The sequence below is a fragment of the Hyperolius riggenbachi genome, chromosome 4 (assembly GCF_040937935.1).
Source record: "Hyperolius riggenbachi isolate aHypRig1 chromosome 4, aHypRig1.pri, whole genome shotgun sequence".
Lineage (NCBI taxonomy): Eukaryota > Metazoa > Chordata > Amphibia > Anura > Hyperoliidae > Hyperolius > Hyperolius riggenbachi.
In genome coordinates this window covers 64,195,097-64,210,727 of record NC_090649.1, presented here as the reverse complement: position 1 = coordinate 64,210,727, position 15,631 = coordinate 64,195,097, and the positions used below count along the sequence as shown (strand labels likewise).

The following is a 15,631-nucleotide window of genomic DNA, read 5'->3' as shown; positions in this document are numbered from 1 at the left end:
GTAGGGTTTTATTCACTAAGCTACACTGCTCAAGCAGCACAGCTTAGTGCGGCAGCGTAAGCAACATTTTAAAAGTAGTGCACTACTAACTTACGCTACCCCCAAAACTAACAGCTGCTCCAATTGTCCCACTCTGGACCCTGTCAGGTCCAGTGACTTTGTAGGAGGAGATCCCTGCACTTTGATTGGCCCAATAGGCTGCCTTCCTACAAAGTGAATAAACCCCCAATTCAGCTAGCTAATTGTACAAGCTGTTAGTCGGTATTTCTCCTGTCTGGCTTTCGGAGAAATTGCTGATGTTCGTGAAACCCAAGAGAAGCTGAAGATGTGTCTGACACTTCCGCTGCCCAACGGATCAACTGTATACACATCACCATGGCAACAGAAACGTGAGCCCTACTGTCCCAGTTTGAAACATATTGTATGGCTCTCACGGCATTACATTTTAAAATATGTGGAGTTTATGGCTCTCTCAGCCAAAAAGGTTCCTGACCCCTGCATTAAAGGGATACTTAAGCCTGAGCAAAAAAAAAACCAGTTTTACTCACCTGGGGCTTATACCAGCCCTCTGCAGCTGTCCCATGCCCTTGCAGACACTCTTGGATCCTCTGGTACCCCGCTGCCAGCTACTTTCGTTTTCGTCCGACAGGCTCACTGGCTACGCATCTCCTTCTACGCGTTCCCATCCGCAATAACGCCCTGCGCAGGATGCTATTGCGGACAGGAACGCGTGGCCAGGCCTGTTGGGCCTGTCGATGAGGTCAAAGTAGCTGGCGGTGGAGGACAAGAGGATCCAAGAGTGAATGAAAGGGCACGTGATGGCTGCAGGGGGCTGGTAGAAGCCCCAGGTGAGTAAAACTGATGTTTGTTTCTAGGCTTAAGTGCCTCTTTAAGGAGTAAATTGTGTCCATGGATAAGTTATGTCACTACAGTAATATATCTAATGTTGATCGTATACTGCTTTCTGTGCACTGGTAAGTCTCAGAGACACGGATACCAGTAGCCAGCTTCAATAGAGAAGTCCCTGTCCAGCCAGCCATATGGCTGGAGATGGTTTTTCGTAAATTGCACATGCTACATACTATATATGTTGAACAGATGGAAATATGTTCATAAGATGACATAGAAGAATTTTTTATCTGTAACTCCTGATATGTGAAACTCCTATGTAATGTATTTTGTTAAATCAATAAAAATTTACCGTTGGAAAAAAAAATAACAATACGTAATCAATGATGAGCTGTTGTATTCTGTTTTCCCAGGTAAGAGAAGCTGTGCTGGAGAGAACATGGGGAGGATGGAGCTCTTCCTGTTTTTTACATCATTGCTGCAGAACTTCACCTTCCACGCCCCTCCCGGTGCTGAGGTGGACCTCACCCCTTGTAAAGGGTTTATTAATTGCCCCTTACCACACAGTATCTGTGCTGTATCTCGCCACCAGAATGAAACCTAAGTGATCTAGCTGTCATACAAATTGTCTTTATATACAATGTACTGAATGTGATTGTTTAAATGCATTGTTCACTTCTGCACTTAATTTCACCCCTGAGGAAGTCCCACTTTAGTGTGCGAAACATGTAGCATCATTTTAATTCAGTAAATTGTTTAGACTGTGAGTCAGCAACCACCCGAATGGGCTCTACTTGGGTGTATGACATTTTAAATAATGTGCTACCTTAATCATTGTTCGTCTTTAGTATACAGCAGTCTGTTCATAAGTCATTCTTTTGAAGAGTTGAGAGTTAAAATCATTGTTTTATTTCACCATACTTAGTATTTGGCAGTTTAAATAGGAGACGCAATCCCCACTATTGTCTATTTTGTACTCTTTACACTGCGACAGAATATGCCAGCACTAAGTAAATTAAAAGAAAGAATAAAAAAAAACACAAAAAAACCCTTTTAGTTTGAATGGCTCCAGAAGGTGCCTATACACCAACTTGCTTTTTTTGTCTGCTTAGACAGGTATAGGATCAGCTAAAGCATTAAAGGGAAGGTTCAGGGACTATCTGAAAAAAATAAAAATCCCCATCCACTTACCTGGGGCTTCCTCCAGCCCGTGGCAGGCAGGAGGTGCCCTCGGCGCCGCTCCGCAGGCTCCCGGTGGTCTCCGGTGGCGCGCCCGACCTGGCCAGGCCGGCGGCCAGGTCGGGCTCTTCTGCGCTCCAAGGCCCGGCACTTCTGCGTCCCACGCCGGCGCTCTGACGTCATCGGACGTCCTCCGGGCTGTACTGCGCAGGCGCAGTAGTTCTGCGCCTGCGCAGTACAGCCCGGAGGACGTCCGATGACGTCAGCGCACCGGCGTGGGACGCAGAAGTGCCGGGCCTTGGAGCGCAGAAGAGCCCGACCTGGCCGCCGGCCTGGCCAGGTCGGGCGCGCCACCGGAGACCACCGGGAGCCTGCGGAGTGGCGCCGAGGGCACCTCCTGCCTGCCACGGGCTGGAGGAAGCCCCAGGTAAGTGGATGGGGATTTTTATTTTTTTCAGATAGTCCCTGAACCTTCCCTTTAAGTAAGCATACAATAAAATAAGATGGAAAAGGGTGTATCCAGGGTATTTGACACCTGATGCTGACAATTTACAGACAACACACACACAACAATCAGAGACTTTTTTTTGGGGGGGGGGGGGGGTGCGTGAGAGAGTGACCTCCCCAGTGTTCTAGTAGTACCCCCCCATGTGGCCTCCCTGGTGGTCTAGTGGTACTAAATGTTAATAGAGATGTCGCGAACGGTTCCAGGCGAACTTTGGGGGTTCGCGTTCGCCTGCATCAGGCGAACTTTTGCGGAAGTTCGATTCGCCCCATAATGTTCTATTGAGCAAAACTTTGACTCTCCATATCACTGTCAGCAGACACATTATTGCCAAACACACTGATGGAGGCCCACCCACCCTCCCTCCTCCAAGCAAGGTCCTTATACCATTTGACTCAGTTGTCTGCCTACACTAATTAGTTATGGGACAGCTGCTACACACTCTGCTAGGGAGATTTTAATTAGCCTCTTGTGGGTCCCCACCTCCCTCATCCCTCCTACCGGAGGGAGGAGGGTCTCATCTGCCAGGGAATTATACTATTTCAAAAAACAGTTTACATCATACCATGGCTGGGAATCGAACCCAGATCTCACTGTGTGGTGGGCAAGCACCCTAACCACTGTACCACCACAACAGTACTAACTGAAGCTGGCCTAAAATTTATCATTTATGCTAAATGCAATAGAAACATTAGGTTGCTTAAAGGGAACCTTAACTGAGAGTGATATGGATGTTTCCTGTAAACAATACCAGTTGCCTGGCAGTCCAGCTGATCTTTGTGACTGCAATAGTGGCTGAATCACACCCTGAAACAAGCATGCAGCTAATCCAGTCTGACTTCAGTCAGAGCACCTGATCTGCATGATTGTTCAGGGGCTGTGGCTAAAAGTATTAGAGACACAGGATCAGCAGGCGATTCAGGCAACTGGTATTATTTTAAAAGGAAAAAATCATATCCTTCTCCGTTTAGGTTCCCTTTAAGGATTTGTAGCATAAAAGCCAACTCATATTGGCTGGGATTTGAACTTGGGTCTCACTGTGTGGTGGGCAAGCACTCTAACCACTGCACCACAACAGTAGTAACTGACACTGGCCTAAAATTTACCATTCATGCTCAATGCAATAGAAACATTAGGTTGCTTAAAGGGAACTTTAACTGAGAGTGATATGGATGTTTCCTGTGAACAATACCAATTGCCTGGCAGTCCAGCTGATCTTTGTGACTACAATAGTGGCTGAATCACACCCTGAAACAAGCATGCAGCTAATCCAGTCTGACTTCAGTCAGGGCACCTGATCTGCATGCTTGTTCAGGGGCTGTGGCTAAAAGTATTAGAGACACAGGATCAGCAGGCGATTCAGGCAACTGGTATTATTTTAAAAGGAAAAATCCATATCCTTCTCCGTTTAGGTTCCCTTTAAGGATTTGTAGCATAAAAGCCAACTCACATTGGCTGGGATTTGAACCTGGGTCTCACTGTGTGGTGGGCAAGCACCCTAACCACTGTACCACAACAGTAGTAACTGAAGCTGGCCTAAAATTTACCATTTATGCTCAATACAAGAGAAAAAGTAGGCAAGACAAATAACATTTATATCACACTTTTCTCCTGGCGGACTCAAAGCACCAGAGCTGCAGCCAATAGGGCATGCTCTATAGGCAGTAGCAGTGTTAGGAAGACTTGCCTAAGGTCTCCTACTGAATAGGTGCTGGCTTACTGAACAGACAGAGCTGCGATTTGAACTCTGGTCTCCTGTGTCAGAAGCAGAGCCCTTAACCATTACACCATGCAGCCACTGCTTACGGATATGTAGCCAGACATGGCCTTGTCTTTTGTGTTCAACAGTTGTCCAAAGAGAACCCCAGATAGCCAGGTAGATTCATCTCTCTCTCTCTCTCTCTCTCTCTCTCTCTCTCTCTCTCTCTCTCTCTCTCTCTCTCTCTCTCGTAGGGATGGTCACCGCTTTCCGCGGAATTGTATTTTTGAGCATAAATAGATTGAGCATAAATGGTACATGCTAGGCTGGCTTCAGCATGTAGTGTTGGTGAGAGAGAGAGAGAGAGAGATGAATCTACCTGGCTATCTGGGGTTCTCTTTGGACAACTGTTAAACACAAAAGACAAGGCCATGTCTGGCTACGTATCCGTAAGCAGTGGCTGCATGGAGTAATGGTTAAGGGCTCTGCCTCTGACACAGGAGACCAGAGTTCAAAGCTCAGCTCTGTCTGTTCAGTAAGCCAGCACCTATTCAGTAGGAGACCTTAGGCAAGTCTTCCCAACACTGCTACTGCCTATAGAGCATGCCCTAGTGGTTGCAGCTCTGGTGCTTTGAGTCCGCCAGGAGAAAAGTGTGATATAAATGTTATTTGTCTTGTCTACTTTTTCTCTTGTATTAAGCATAAATGGTAAATTTTAGGCCAGCTTCAGTTACTACTGTTGTGGTACAGTGGTTAGAGCGCTTGCCCACCACACAGTGAGACCCAAGTTCAAATCCCAGCCAATATGAGTTGTCTTTTATGCTACAAATCCTTAAAGGGAACCTAAACGGAGAAGGATATGGATTTTTCCTTTTAAAATAATACCAGTTGCCTGAATCGCATGCTGATCCTGTGTCTCTAATACTTTTAGCCACATCCCCTGAACAAGCATGCAGATCAGGTGCCCTGACTGAAGTCAGACTGGATTAGCTGCATGCTTGTTTCAGGGTGTGATTCAGCCACTATTGCAGTCACAAAGATCAGCTGGACTGCCAGGCAACTGGTATTGTTTACAGGAAACATCCATATCACTCTCAGTTAAGGTTCCCTTTAAGCAACCTAATGTTTCTATTGCATTGAGCATAAATGGTAAATTTTAGGCCAGCTTCAGTTACTACTGTTGTGGTACAGTGGTTAGGGTGCTTGCCCACCACACAGTGAGACCCAGGTTCAAATCCCAGCCAATGTGAGTTGGCTTTTATGCTACAAATCCTTAAAGGGAACCTAAACGGAGAAGGATATGGATTTTTCCTTTTAAAATAATACCAGTTGCCTGAATCGCCTGCTGATCCTGTGTCTCTAATACTTTTAGCCACAGCCCCTGAACGATCATGCAGATCAGGTGCTCTGACTGAAGTCAGACTGGATTAGCTGCATGCTTGTTTCAGGGTGTGATTCAGCCACTATTGCAGACACAAAGATCAGCTGGACTGCCAGGCAACTGGTATTGTTTACAGGAAACATCCATATCACTCTCAGTTAAGGTTCCCTTTAAGCAACCTAATGTTTCTATTGCATTTAGCATAAATGGTAAATTTTAGGCCAGCTTCAGTTAGTACTGTTGTGGTGGTACAGTGGTTAGGGTGACTTGCCCACCACACAGTGAGATCTGGGTTCGATTCCCAGCCATGGTATGATGTAAACTGGTTTTTGAAATAGTATAATTCCCTGGCAGATGAGACCCTCCTCCCTCCGGTACGAGGGAGGAGGGAGGTGGGGACCCACAAGAGGCTAATTAAAATCTCCCTAGCAGAGTGTGTAGCAGCTGTCCCATAACTAATTAGTGTAGGCAGACAACTGAGTCAAATGGTATAAGGACCTTGCTTGGAGGAGGAAGGGTCCTCCAGCAGTGATGTGTATTTCACTCAGTCAGGTGTGCCTCCCGGTGTTAGAGCTCTTGAAACATGTTTTATATCATTTTTCCAACTGGTAGAATTTTTTAAAATTTTCAAAGTTCGCCTCCTCATTGAAGTCTATAGCGGTTTGCGAACTTTTTCGCGAACCGAACCTTTCGCGGAGGTTCACGAATGGGGTTCGCGAACCTAAAATCGGAGGTTCGCGACATTTCTAATAGAGATGTCGCGAACCTCCGATTTTCGGTTCGCGAAGCGGGTTCGCGAACTTCCGCGGAAGGTTCGGTTCGCGTAAAAGTTCGCGAACCGCAATAGACTTCAATGGGGAGGCGAACTTTGAAAAATAGAAAAAATTATGCTGGCCACAAAAGTGATGGAAAAGATGTTTCAAGGGGTCTAACACCTGGAGGGGGGCATAGCGGAGTGGGATACATGCCCAAAGTCTCGGGGAAAAATCTGGATTTGACGCAAAGCAGCGTTTTAAGGGCAGAAATCACATTGAATGCTAAATTGCAGGCCTAAAGTGCTTTCAAACATCTTGCATGGGTATACATCAATTAGGGAGTGTAATTAGAGTTCTGCTTCACACTGACACACCAAACTCACTGTGTAACGCACCGCAAACACCTGTTTGCATAGTGATGGCCGTGCTGGACTGGTGCGCACCGTGGCCAGAGTGTAGGCCGTGGAGTTTTTCAAGCCCATATGGTCGCCGGGCTGTGGTAGCTCAATGATAGAACAACAGTGACTGTCCAGCTGATCAAATTTGGTCTGACCACAATGAAGCAACGACCTTATTATCTTTTGTGTGCCACCCCCACCCGAGACACTCAAATAGCCGGCGGTCATTGCTTCATTGTGATGCGCAAGCCCCTTCACCGCGGCAAGGTAATGATCACAAAGGGGGATGGGCACATGTACATGCCTTTTGTTTTTTTGTTGCAGCCGCCCGCAGTGCAGCCAGAAAAATTAGGCAGGCATGTACACGCACCAGAAAAATGTGTGTAGCGGCCGCTGCTAGCAGCGGCCTTAAAAATTCAGGAATCCGCCTAGAGTCCTGGACCCTGTTGATGGTGGCGGAGAAGGCAGTCAAGCGGCCTGCAGGCAGAGATGCTGTGTGTGGGGACTGACTTAGTCTTCGGTCGTGCAGTAGCCCTCCGTGATCCATTCCTCATTCATTTTGATAAAGGTCAGGTACTGAACACTGTCGTGACTTAGGCGACTTCTCTTCTCAGTAACTATGCCTCCAGCTGCACTGAAGGTCCTTTCTGACAGGACGCTTGCGGCAGGGCAAGAGAGAAGTTGTATGGCAAATTGGGACAGCTCTGGCCACAGATCAAGCCTGCGCAACCAGTAGTCCAAGGGTTTATCGTCGCTTTTCGCAGAGTCTACATCCACACTCAAGGCCAGGTAGTCGGCTACCTGCCGGTCCAGGCGTTGGTGGAGGGTGGATCCGGAAGGACTATGGCGAGGAGTTGGACTAAAGAACATCCGCATGTCCGACATCACCCTGAGATCGCTGGAGCGTCCTGTCCTTGCCTGTGTGGACTTGGGAGGAGGAGGGTTATTGCCAGTGGTACCTTGATTGCGTTGTGCAGCCACATCACCCTTAAATGCATTGTAAAGCATCATCGACAGCTTGTTCTGCAAGTGCTGCATCCTTTCCGCCTTGTGTTGAGTTGGTAACAGGTCTGCCACTTTGTGCCTGTACCGAGGGTCTAGTAGCGTGGCCACCCAGTACAGGTCATTCGTCTTGAGTTTTTTGATACGGGGGTCCCTCAACAGGCTGGACAACATGAAAGAGGACATCTGCACAAAGCTGGATGCAGACGTACTCTCCATCTCCTCTTGCTCTTCCTCAGTGACGGGATGCAACTCCTCTTCCTCCCCCCAGGCACGAACAATACCACAGGAACGTGGAGCAGCGGAAGCCCCCTGTGACGGCTGCCGCGGTTGTTCTTCTTCCGCCGCCTCTTCCTCCTCCACAGAAACACCTTCCTCATCATCATCAGAGTCTGACTCCTCTCCTTCCCCACAGGACTCCTCTTCTTTCTCCTCCTCCTCCCCCCTCTGTGCTGCCGCAGGTGTTGTGGGAACATCGGGTTCGGGTGTAAATGGCTCCCACGACTCCTGCTGCCATAACTCTTCTCGTTCACGCTACTCCACAGCTGTATCCACCACTCTACGCACGGCACGCTCCAGGAAGTAGGCGTAGGGGATCAAGTCGCTGATGGTGCCCTCATCGCGACTCACCAGTTTGGTCACCTCCTCAAAGGGCTCCATGACCCTGCATGCATTTCGCATCAGTGTCCAGTTGTTGGGCCACAACATCCCCATCCTCACAGATTGTGTCCTTGTACTGTAATGATACAGGTACTGGGTGACGGCTTTCTCCTGGTCTAGCAGGCGAGAGAACATTAGCAGGGTGGAATTCCAGCGAGTCGGGCTATTGCAAATCAGGCGTCTCACCGGCAAGTTGTTTCTACGCTGAATGTCCGCAAAGCGTGCCATGGCTTTGTAAGAGCGCCTGAAATGCCCACACAACTTCCTGGCCTGCTTCAGGACGTCCTCTAAGCCTGGGTACTTGGACACAAATCTTTGCACGACCAGATTCAGCACATGTGCCATGCAGGGTATGTGTGTCAGATTTCCCAAATTCAACGCAGCAATGAGATTGCTGCCGTTGTCACACACCACGTTGCCTATCTCAAGCTTGTGCGGGGTCAGCCATTGCTCCACCTGTTTGTTAAGAGCAGCCAGGAGAGCTGCTCCAGTGTGACTCTCCGCTTTCAGGCAAGACATGTCTAACACTGCGTGACACCGTTGTACCTGGCATGCAGCATAGGCCCTGGGGTGCTGGGGCTGTGTAGCTGGAGAGGAGATCGCGGCACCAGCCAAGGAGGAGGAGGAGGATGACGACAGCGAAGCGGTGGTAGCAGGTGGAGAGGAGGTGGCTGGAGGCCTGCCTGCAAGTCGTGGAGGTGCGACAAGTCGGTCCGCTGTGCAGCCACGTACTCCCTGCTTGCTGCCATCGGTCACCAGGTTGACCCAATGGGCTGTGTATGTAATGTAGTGGCCCTGCCCGTGCTTGGCAGACCAGGCATCCGTGGTCAGGTGGACCCTTGACCCAACGCTGTGTGCCAGAGATGACACCACTTGCCTCTCAACTGCACGGTACAGTTTGGGTATGTCCTTTTGTGAAAAATAATTGTGGCCTGGTATCTTCCACTGCGGTGTACCAATGGTCACAAACTTACGGAAAGCCTCCGACTCCACCAGCTTGTATGGTAATAGCTCCAGGTGCCTTCGTAAGGCACTTGTCCCTACGTGAGAGTTGGCCTTTCCACGGCTCAATTTTTGCTGGCAGAGACAACAGATGGCTTTGCTCCGATCTGAGACACACACGTTAAAAAATTTCCAAACCGCTGAGCCCCCCTGGGGTGATGGCGCTACGGTGGCATCAGCAGCTGACGTTGAAGGGCATGTTGGCTGTCTGGCCATAGCTGGCGATACATGGCGCCGGACACTGCCCCCAGCTGTTTCTGAGGACGAGCTCCCTCTGCTTCTATCATGGAATCGTCTCCTCCTAGTCCTCTCTGACTCCTCCTCTGAACTGTCCCCCTGGTCATCTCCTCTACCGGGAACATATGTGCTATCCGTATAATCGTCATCATAATCCTCCTGGCCAGCTGCGCTTTCCTCAGACACCTCCTCAACTGCACCAACTTCAGTTGGTCCATCATCCCCATCCACACACGTTACGTCCATACTATCGCCACCTACCTCAGATGTATGAGGTGGTGTACCTGCGCCCTCTTGTTGTTGTTGCAGTAGTGGCTGGGAATCAGTGATTTCACCGCCACCACCAAATAACTCCTGCGAAGTGTCAAATGCAGCGGATGTGGTGCTTGTTGTAGCGCTGGTGGCTGCGGGAGATGAGGTGTTCTGTGTTAAATACTCAAGCACCTCCTCACGATTTTGGGAAGTGATGGCACGTGCCTTCATCTGAGCACTGTATTTTGGGCCAGGTCCACACGAAATCACAGCAACACCACCTCGCACAGCCACAGACCTGCCGGTGCCTGGTGGCCTTCCACTGGGTCTGCCTCTACCTCTTCCTCTACCTGGTTTGTCCATTTTGTCCATCTTGGGGGGATGCTAGGTATATGCAGTGAGGTGGGTTCACTCAACACAACAGGTAGTTAGATGCAGTGAGCTGGGATCACTGAACAGTAAAGGTACTTAAGATGCAGTGAGATGGGTTCTCACTCAACACAACAGGTAGTAAGATGCAGTGAGCTGAGTTCACTGAACAGTAAAGGTACTTAAGATGCAGTGAGTTGGGTTCTCACTCAACACAACAGGTAGTAAGATGCAGTGAGCTGGGTTCACTGAACAGTAAAGGTACTTAAGATGCAGTGAGGTGGGTTCTCACTCAACACAACAGGTAGTAAGATGCAGTGAGCTGGGTTCACTGAACAGTAAAGGTACTTAAGATGCAGTGAGGTGGGTTCTCACTCAACACAACAGGTAGTAAGATGCAGTGAGCTGGGTTCACTGAACAGTAAAGGTACTTAAGATGCAGTGAGGTGGGTTCTCACTCAACACAACAGGTAGTAAGATGCTGTGAGCTGAGTTCACTGAACAGTAAAGGTACTTAAGATGCAGTGAGGTGGGTTCTCACTCAACACAACAGGTAGTTAGAGTGAGGTGGCCAGGTGGGTTCACTCAACACAACAGGTAGTTAGATGCAGTGAGCTGGGTTCACTCAACACAAAGCTAGGTATATGCAGTGATGAGGTGGGTTAAGTAAACACAACAGGTACTGGGGTATATGCAGTACTGGGTAGTACAATGTGCAGCTCCCTGTCACACACACAGGTAGTCACTGAATGTGCTGGGCTGCTGGCAGTGGCACACACACTATCAATTAGCAAGGCTGTGCATGCAACAAAAGTGTCAGTTTGACACACAGAAAAAAAAAATATGTACAGGATGAGCTCTGAAAAGAGCTGTTGCTGTTGATGGGTGCTTTAAAAGCAATAATAATCAGTCAGGAGCAAGCAAAGCAGCCTAGAACCTAACTAATCTGTCCCTAGAAGAACAAGTCTGCAGCAGCTGTCCCTTGTCTGTTTCTAGGCACACGAGTGAGGCTAATGGCCGCCGGAGCCTGTCTTATGTAAGGGGGGGTGGGGCTCCAGGGCTTAGTGTAGCCTGAATGGCTACAATGTGCCTGCTGACTGTGATGCAGAGGGTCAAAGTTGACCCTCATAGTGCATTATGGGGAGAATCGAACTTCCGCAAAAGTTCGCCTGGTGCAGGCGAACGCGAACCCCCTAAGCTCGCCTGGAACCGTTCGCCGGCGAACCGTTCGCTACATCTCTAATCTCTAAATGTTAACGATAATTTACTAAAGTTAAACCTAACCCTACTTTAACACAGAACCCTCCCACCTCCAATGCCTAACACTAACAACCCCTCCACCGATGCTTAACCCTAACCAACCACCTGCCAATGCCTAACCCTAATCCCTCCCTTCCCTGATCTCTAACCTGAAAACCCACCTTCCTAATGCCTAACCTTAAAACCCTCCATCCTGACACCTCAACACTTTCAAAGAGAAAAGAACTCTCTCATAGTGGATGTTTAAACGTTCAAAAAAATGTCACACCACGACTGTATATTCAAAAAAGTACCAAAGTTTATTTAAACAACCAAAGCAAAGACATAATTAAAAACTATAAAAAATCCCCAAACACTACAAGTATGCAGATCTCCTGGTATCTTTATAAATAACAATGTATGGCCACAGAATTGGGCTAATTTATGTAAAAATATTGGGTAAGTTACACAAAAGGGTGATAAAAAATATCCCTGCACCCTAAAGCGCAAGTGCAATAATCATACAGTGCCATATGTTCATAATGCAGCTAGTGACATGAACTGCTAATCAAAAATGTTTGAAAAAAAACAAAGCCAAAATTGTGCATAAAAAACAATGTGCAATCAATACACCAAAAAAGAAAAAAGGAATTGTGAAAAAAACTATATGGCATGCAAAAGCACACCACACCTATAACATGCAATTAACTTTGGGTGAAAAAATGTGTTTATTTATGTTGGCTGCAAAAATGTCCAAAAATATATAATATATAATATTAATGAAGCCTCCTACAAGGCAAAGTGCTACGACATAGAATTGTACAAAGTGCAAAAAAATAGTGCAAACATAATATATATATATATATATATATATATATATATATATATATATGAAGTGGCTTACCCAGTAGATCTGCTGCACTCGCAGAATGCGTCTGCTTCAATGGAGGCTGGTGGACTGAATGCCTCATGTGTTTAAATAGGAGTTTGAGTGGGTGGGTTGCTGCATCATTAGTACGCGGCCGCGTACTGGACACCCGTCGGGCAGCGCTCAGATCAGCGCTGCTCGGCAGGGTTGCTATGGGAACATGGGGGCGGGGGGGAAGTGACGTCTAACCTACCTCAAGTAAGCAACCATAAGGTCGCATCTAACCATATGAGTACGCATGCGACGCAACTGCAAGGTCATAACTGACTAATGCATTCTACAGGCAGGAAGTGCAACCCCAATACATGTAAAATGGGCAGGAAATGCGACCACATGGTTGCATCCGCCCTCTATGCATTCCAATTCATTACAGTTCAATCCTTTTATAAAATGACACATGCTATTCCTAAATATCACTATAATATTACATATACAGACATGTTAATACATATATTAATTTATATAAACACTAAAAAAGATTTTTTAATATATAAATAAATACAGCTATAAAGGATTCCAATTTAGAATTGTTTAAAAATGTCTCCAAGGAGTATTGAGGACATCTTGTGGTCAAACAGGTGTATAACACCAAGGATTCAAAAAGGATCCATCTGCTACAAAAGACACGGGGGAAAGCAAAACATTTTTGAGAAAACTGATCTCTGAGAACCTTCATAGTTCTGATACATTAGTAAATGGAGATTTAGGTGACTCTGCTACTCACCAACAGAGTCACCACCCAAAAAATCAATACCATCAGGCATGTATACAATGAAGACAAACATGTATTTCACGTGTTGTTAGATAGTGCCAAGAGAACACAAAACTACCTCTTCTCCAAAAGAAAAAATTGATATTTATTAAGTGGTGACCATCCTGACACCTAACTTTAATCCCCTCTTCATGACAACTAACCCCAGCTACAAAAACGGAGGCTCCGCATAAATTTTGCCATTGCCAAAGGCGCTCACACAAATTTTGTTTATTGGTGGAAATGTGGGTACCAGAGCTGCCTGCTTTGCAAACTGTGGCCACAAATAGCTGGCACTTAGTGTTGGGTGAACACCTGGATGTTCGGGTTCGCGAACGTTCGCCGAACATGGCCGAGGTAAACGGGTGTTCGCGCCGAACTCCGAACATAATGGAAGTCAATGAGGACCCGAACTTTCGTGCTTTGTAAAGCTTCCTTACATGCTACATACCCCAAATTTGCAGGGTATGTGCACCTTGGGAGTGGGCACAAGAGGAAAAAAAAATATTTGAAAAAGAGCTTATAGTTTTTGAGAAAATTGATTGTAAAGTTTCAAAGGAAAAAATGTCTTAGTTTTAAATGCAGAAAATGTCATTTTTCTTTGCACAGGTAACATGCTTTTTGTCGCCATGCAGTCATAAATGTAATACAGATGAGAGGTTCCAGGAAAAGGGACCGGTAACGCTAACCCAGCAGCAGCACACGTGATGGAACAGGAGGAGGGCGGCGCAGGAGGAGAAGGCCACGCTTTGAGACACAACAACCCAGGCCTTGCATGAGGACAAGAAGCGTGTGGATAGCAATGCATTTTGTCGCCATGCAGTCATAAATGTAATTCAGATGAGAGGTTCAATAAACAGGGACCGGAAACGCTAACCCATCACAGATGTTCATTGTTCATGTTACTTGGTTGGAGTCCGGGAGTGTTGCGTAGTCGTTTCCAATCCAGGATTGATTCATTTTAATTTGAGTCAGACGGTCTGCATTTTCTGTGGAGAGGCGGATACGCCGATCTGTGACGATTTCTCCGGCAGCACTGAAACAGCGTTCCGACATAACGCTGGCTGCCGGGCAAGCCAGCAACTCTATTGCGTACATTGCCAGTTCGTGCCAGGTGTCTAGCTTCGATACCCAATAGTTGAAGGGTGCAGATGGATTGTTCAACACATGTAGTCCTTGACCATCTTCTCCAGGCGATCGGTGTTGGAGGTGGATCTGCACGCTTGCTGTTCTGTGGGCTGCTGCATGGGTGTCAGAAAGATTTTCCCACTCCAAGGACACTGCCGATACCATTCCCTTTTGGGCACTAGCTGCGGCTTGTGTTGTTTGCTGCCCTCCTGGTTGTCCTGGGTTTGCGGAAGTCAGTCTGTCGGCGTACAACTGGCTAGAGGAGGGGGAGGATGTCAATCTCCTCTCTAAAGTCTCCACAAGGGCCTGCTGGTATTCTTCCATTTTGACCTGTCTGACTCTTTCTTCAAGCAGTTTTGGAACATTGTGTTTGTACGGTGGATCCAGAAGGGTATAAACCCAGTAATTGGTGTTGTCCAGAATGCGCACAATGCGTGGGTCGCGTTCAATGCAGTCTATCATGAATTGAGCCATGTGTGCCAGAGTCCTGACAGAATCCTCATCATCCTCTTGTGAGCGTTGTGATAGTTGTTGTGATGCATCATAGTCGTCACCTTCTTCCTGGTCTGCTTCTGCTGACCATTTGTGCTGAATTGTGGAAGTCCAACGTGCACCGCTCTGGCCCTCATCAGTGGTGGCATGAAATTCCTGCTCCAACTCCAGCTGTTCCTCCTCCTCTTCTTCGTCATAGCTGCTGGGGCCAGAGTTTCCTGAGGCAGATGGCCTGATGTTGGTACCATCACGCTGATCGTTTTCTCCTTCAGATTCCCCCAGTTGCATCATGACAGCTGTTTCCTTGATTTTCAACATTGACTTCTTCAGTAAACACAGCAGTGGTATGGTAATGCTGACTAAAGAGTTGTCACTGCTCACAAGCAACGTGGATTGCTCAAAATTTTGGAGGACTTGGCAGAGGTCCAACATGTTGGCCCAATCGGATCCACAGAAGCTTGGCAGCTGTCCGGATGCGCCTCGGTACTGCGCCGTCATGTACTGGACCACTGCACTCTTCTGCTTGCAAAAGCGGGCTAGCATGTGCAGCGTAGAATTCCAGCGCGTAGGGACATCACACAGCAAGCGATGGTGGGGGAGATTGAAGCGCTCCTGCATCTTGGCGAGTGCCCCCAAAGCAGTACTGGAATTTCTACAATGTTTGGCCACTCGTCGCACCTTCAACAGAAGATCGGCCACGCCTGGGTATGTCCTCAGGAACCCCTGAACTACTAGGTTCATCACGTGCGCCAGGCAAGGGATGTGTGTCAGCTTAGCCAACCTTAAAGCGCGAATGAGATTACTC

At 47.6% G+C, this 15,631-nt stretch overlaps 2 protein-coding genes across 2 annotated transcripts in view; both read left to right on the top strand.

Annotated features, from left to right (window-relative positions):
- The window catches only part of LOC137571250 (cytochrome P450 2B11-like), a 55,152-nt gene extending 53,362 nt beyond the window's left edge, over positions 1 to 1,790 (top strand). The window contains exon 9 of the mRNA XM_068280125.1: positions 1,263 to 1,790. Coding sequence (XP_068136226.1) covers positions 1,263 to 1,453 — 191 coding nt within the window. The 3' untranslated portion in view covers positions 1,454 to 1,790. The remainder of the gene's footprint in view (positions 1 to 1,262) is intronic.
- An 11,830-nt stretch (positions 1,791 to 13,620) lies between these two features.
- The window catches only part of LOC137571249 (cytochrome P450 2K6-like), a 136,132-nt gene continuing 134,121 nt past the window's right edge, over positions 13,621 to 15,631 (top strand). Inside the window, exon 1 of the mRNA XM_068280124.1 lies at positions 13,621 to 13,671. The gene's annotated coding sequence lies outside the window, so the exon portion shown is untranslated. The remainder of the gene's footprint in view (positions 13,672 to 15,631) is intronic.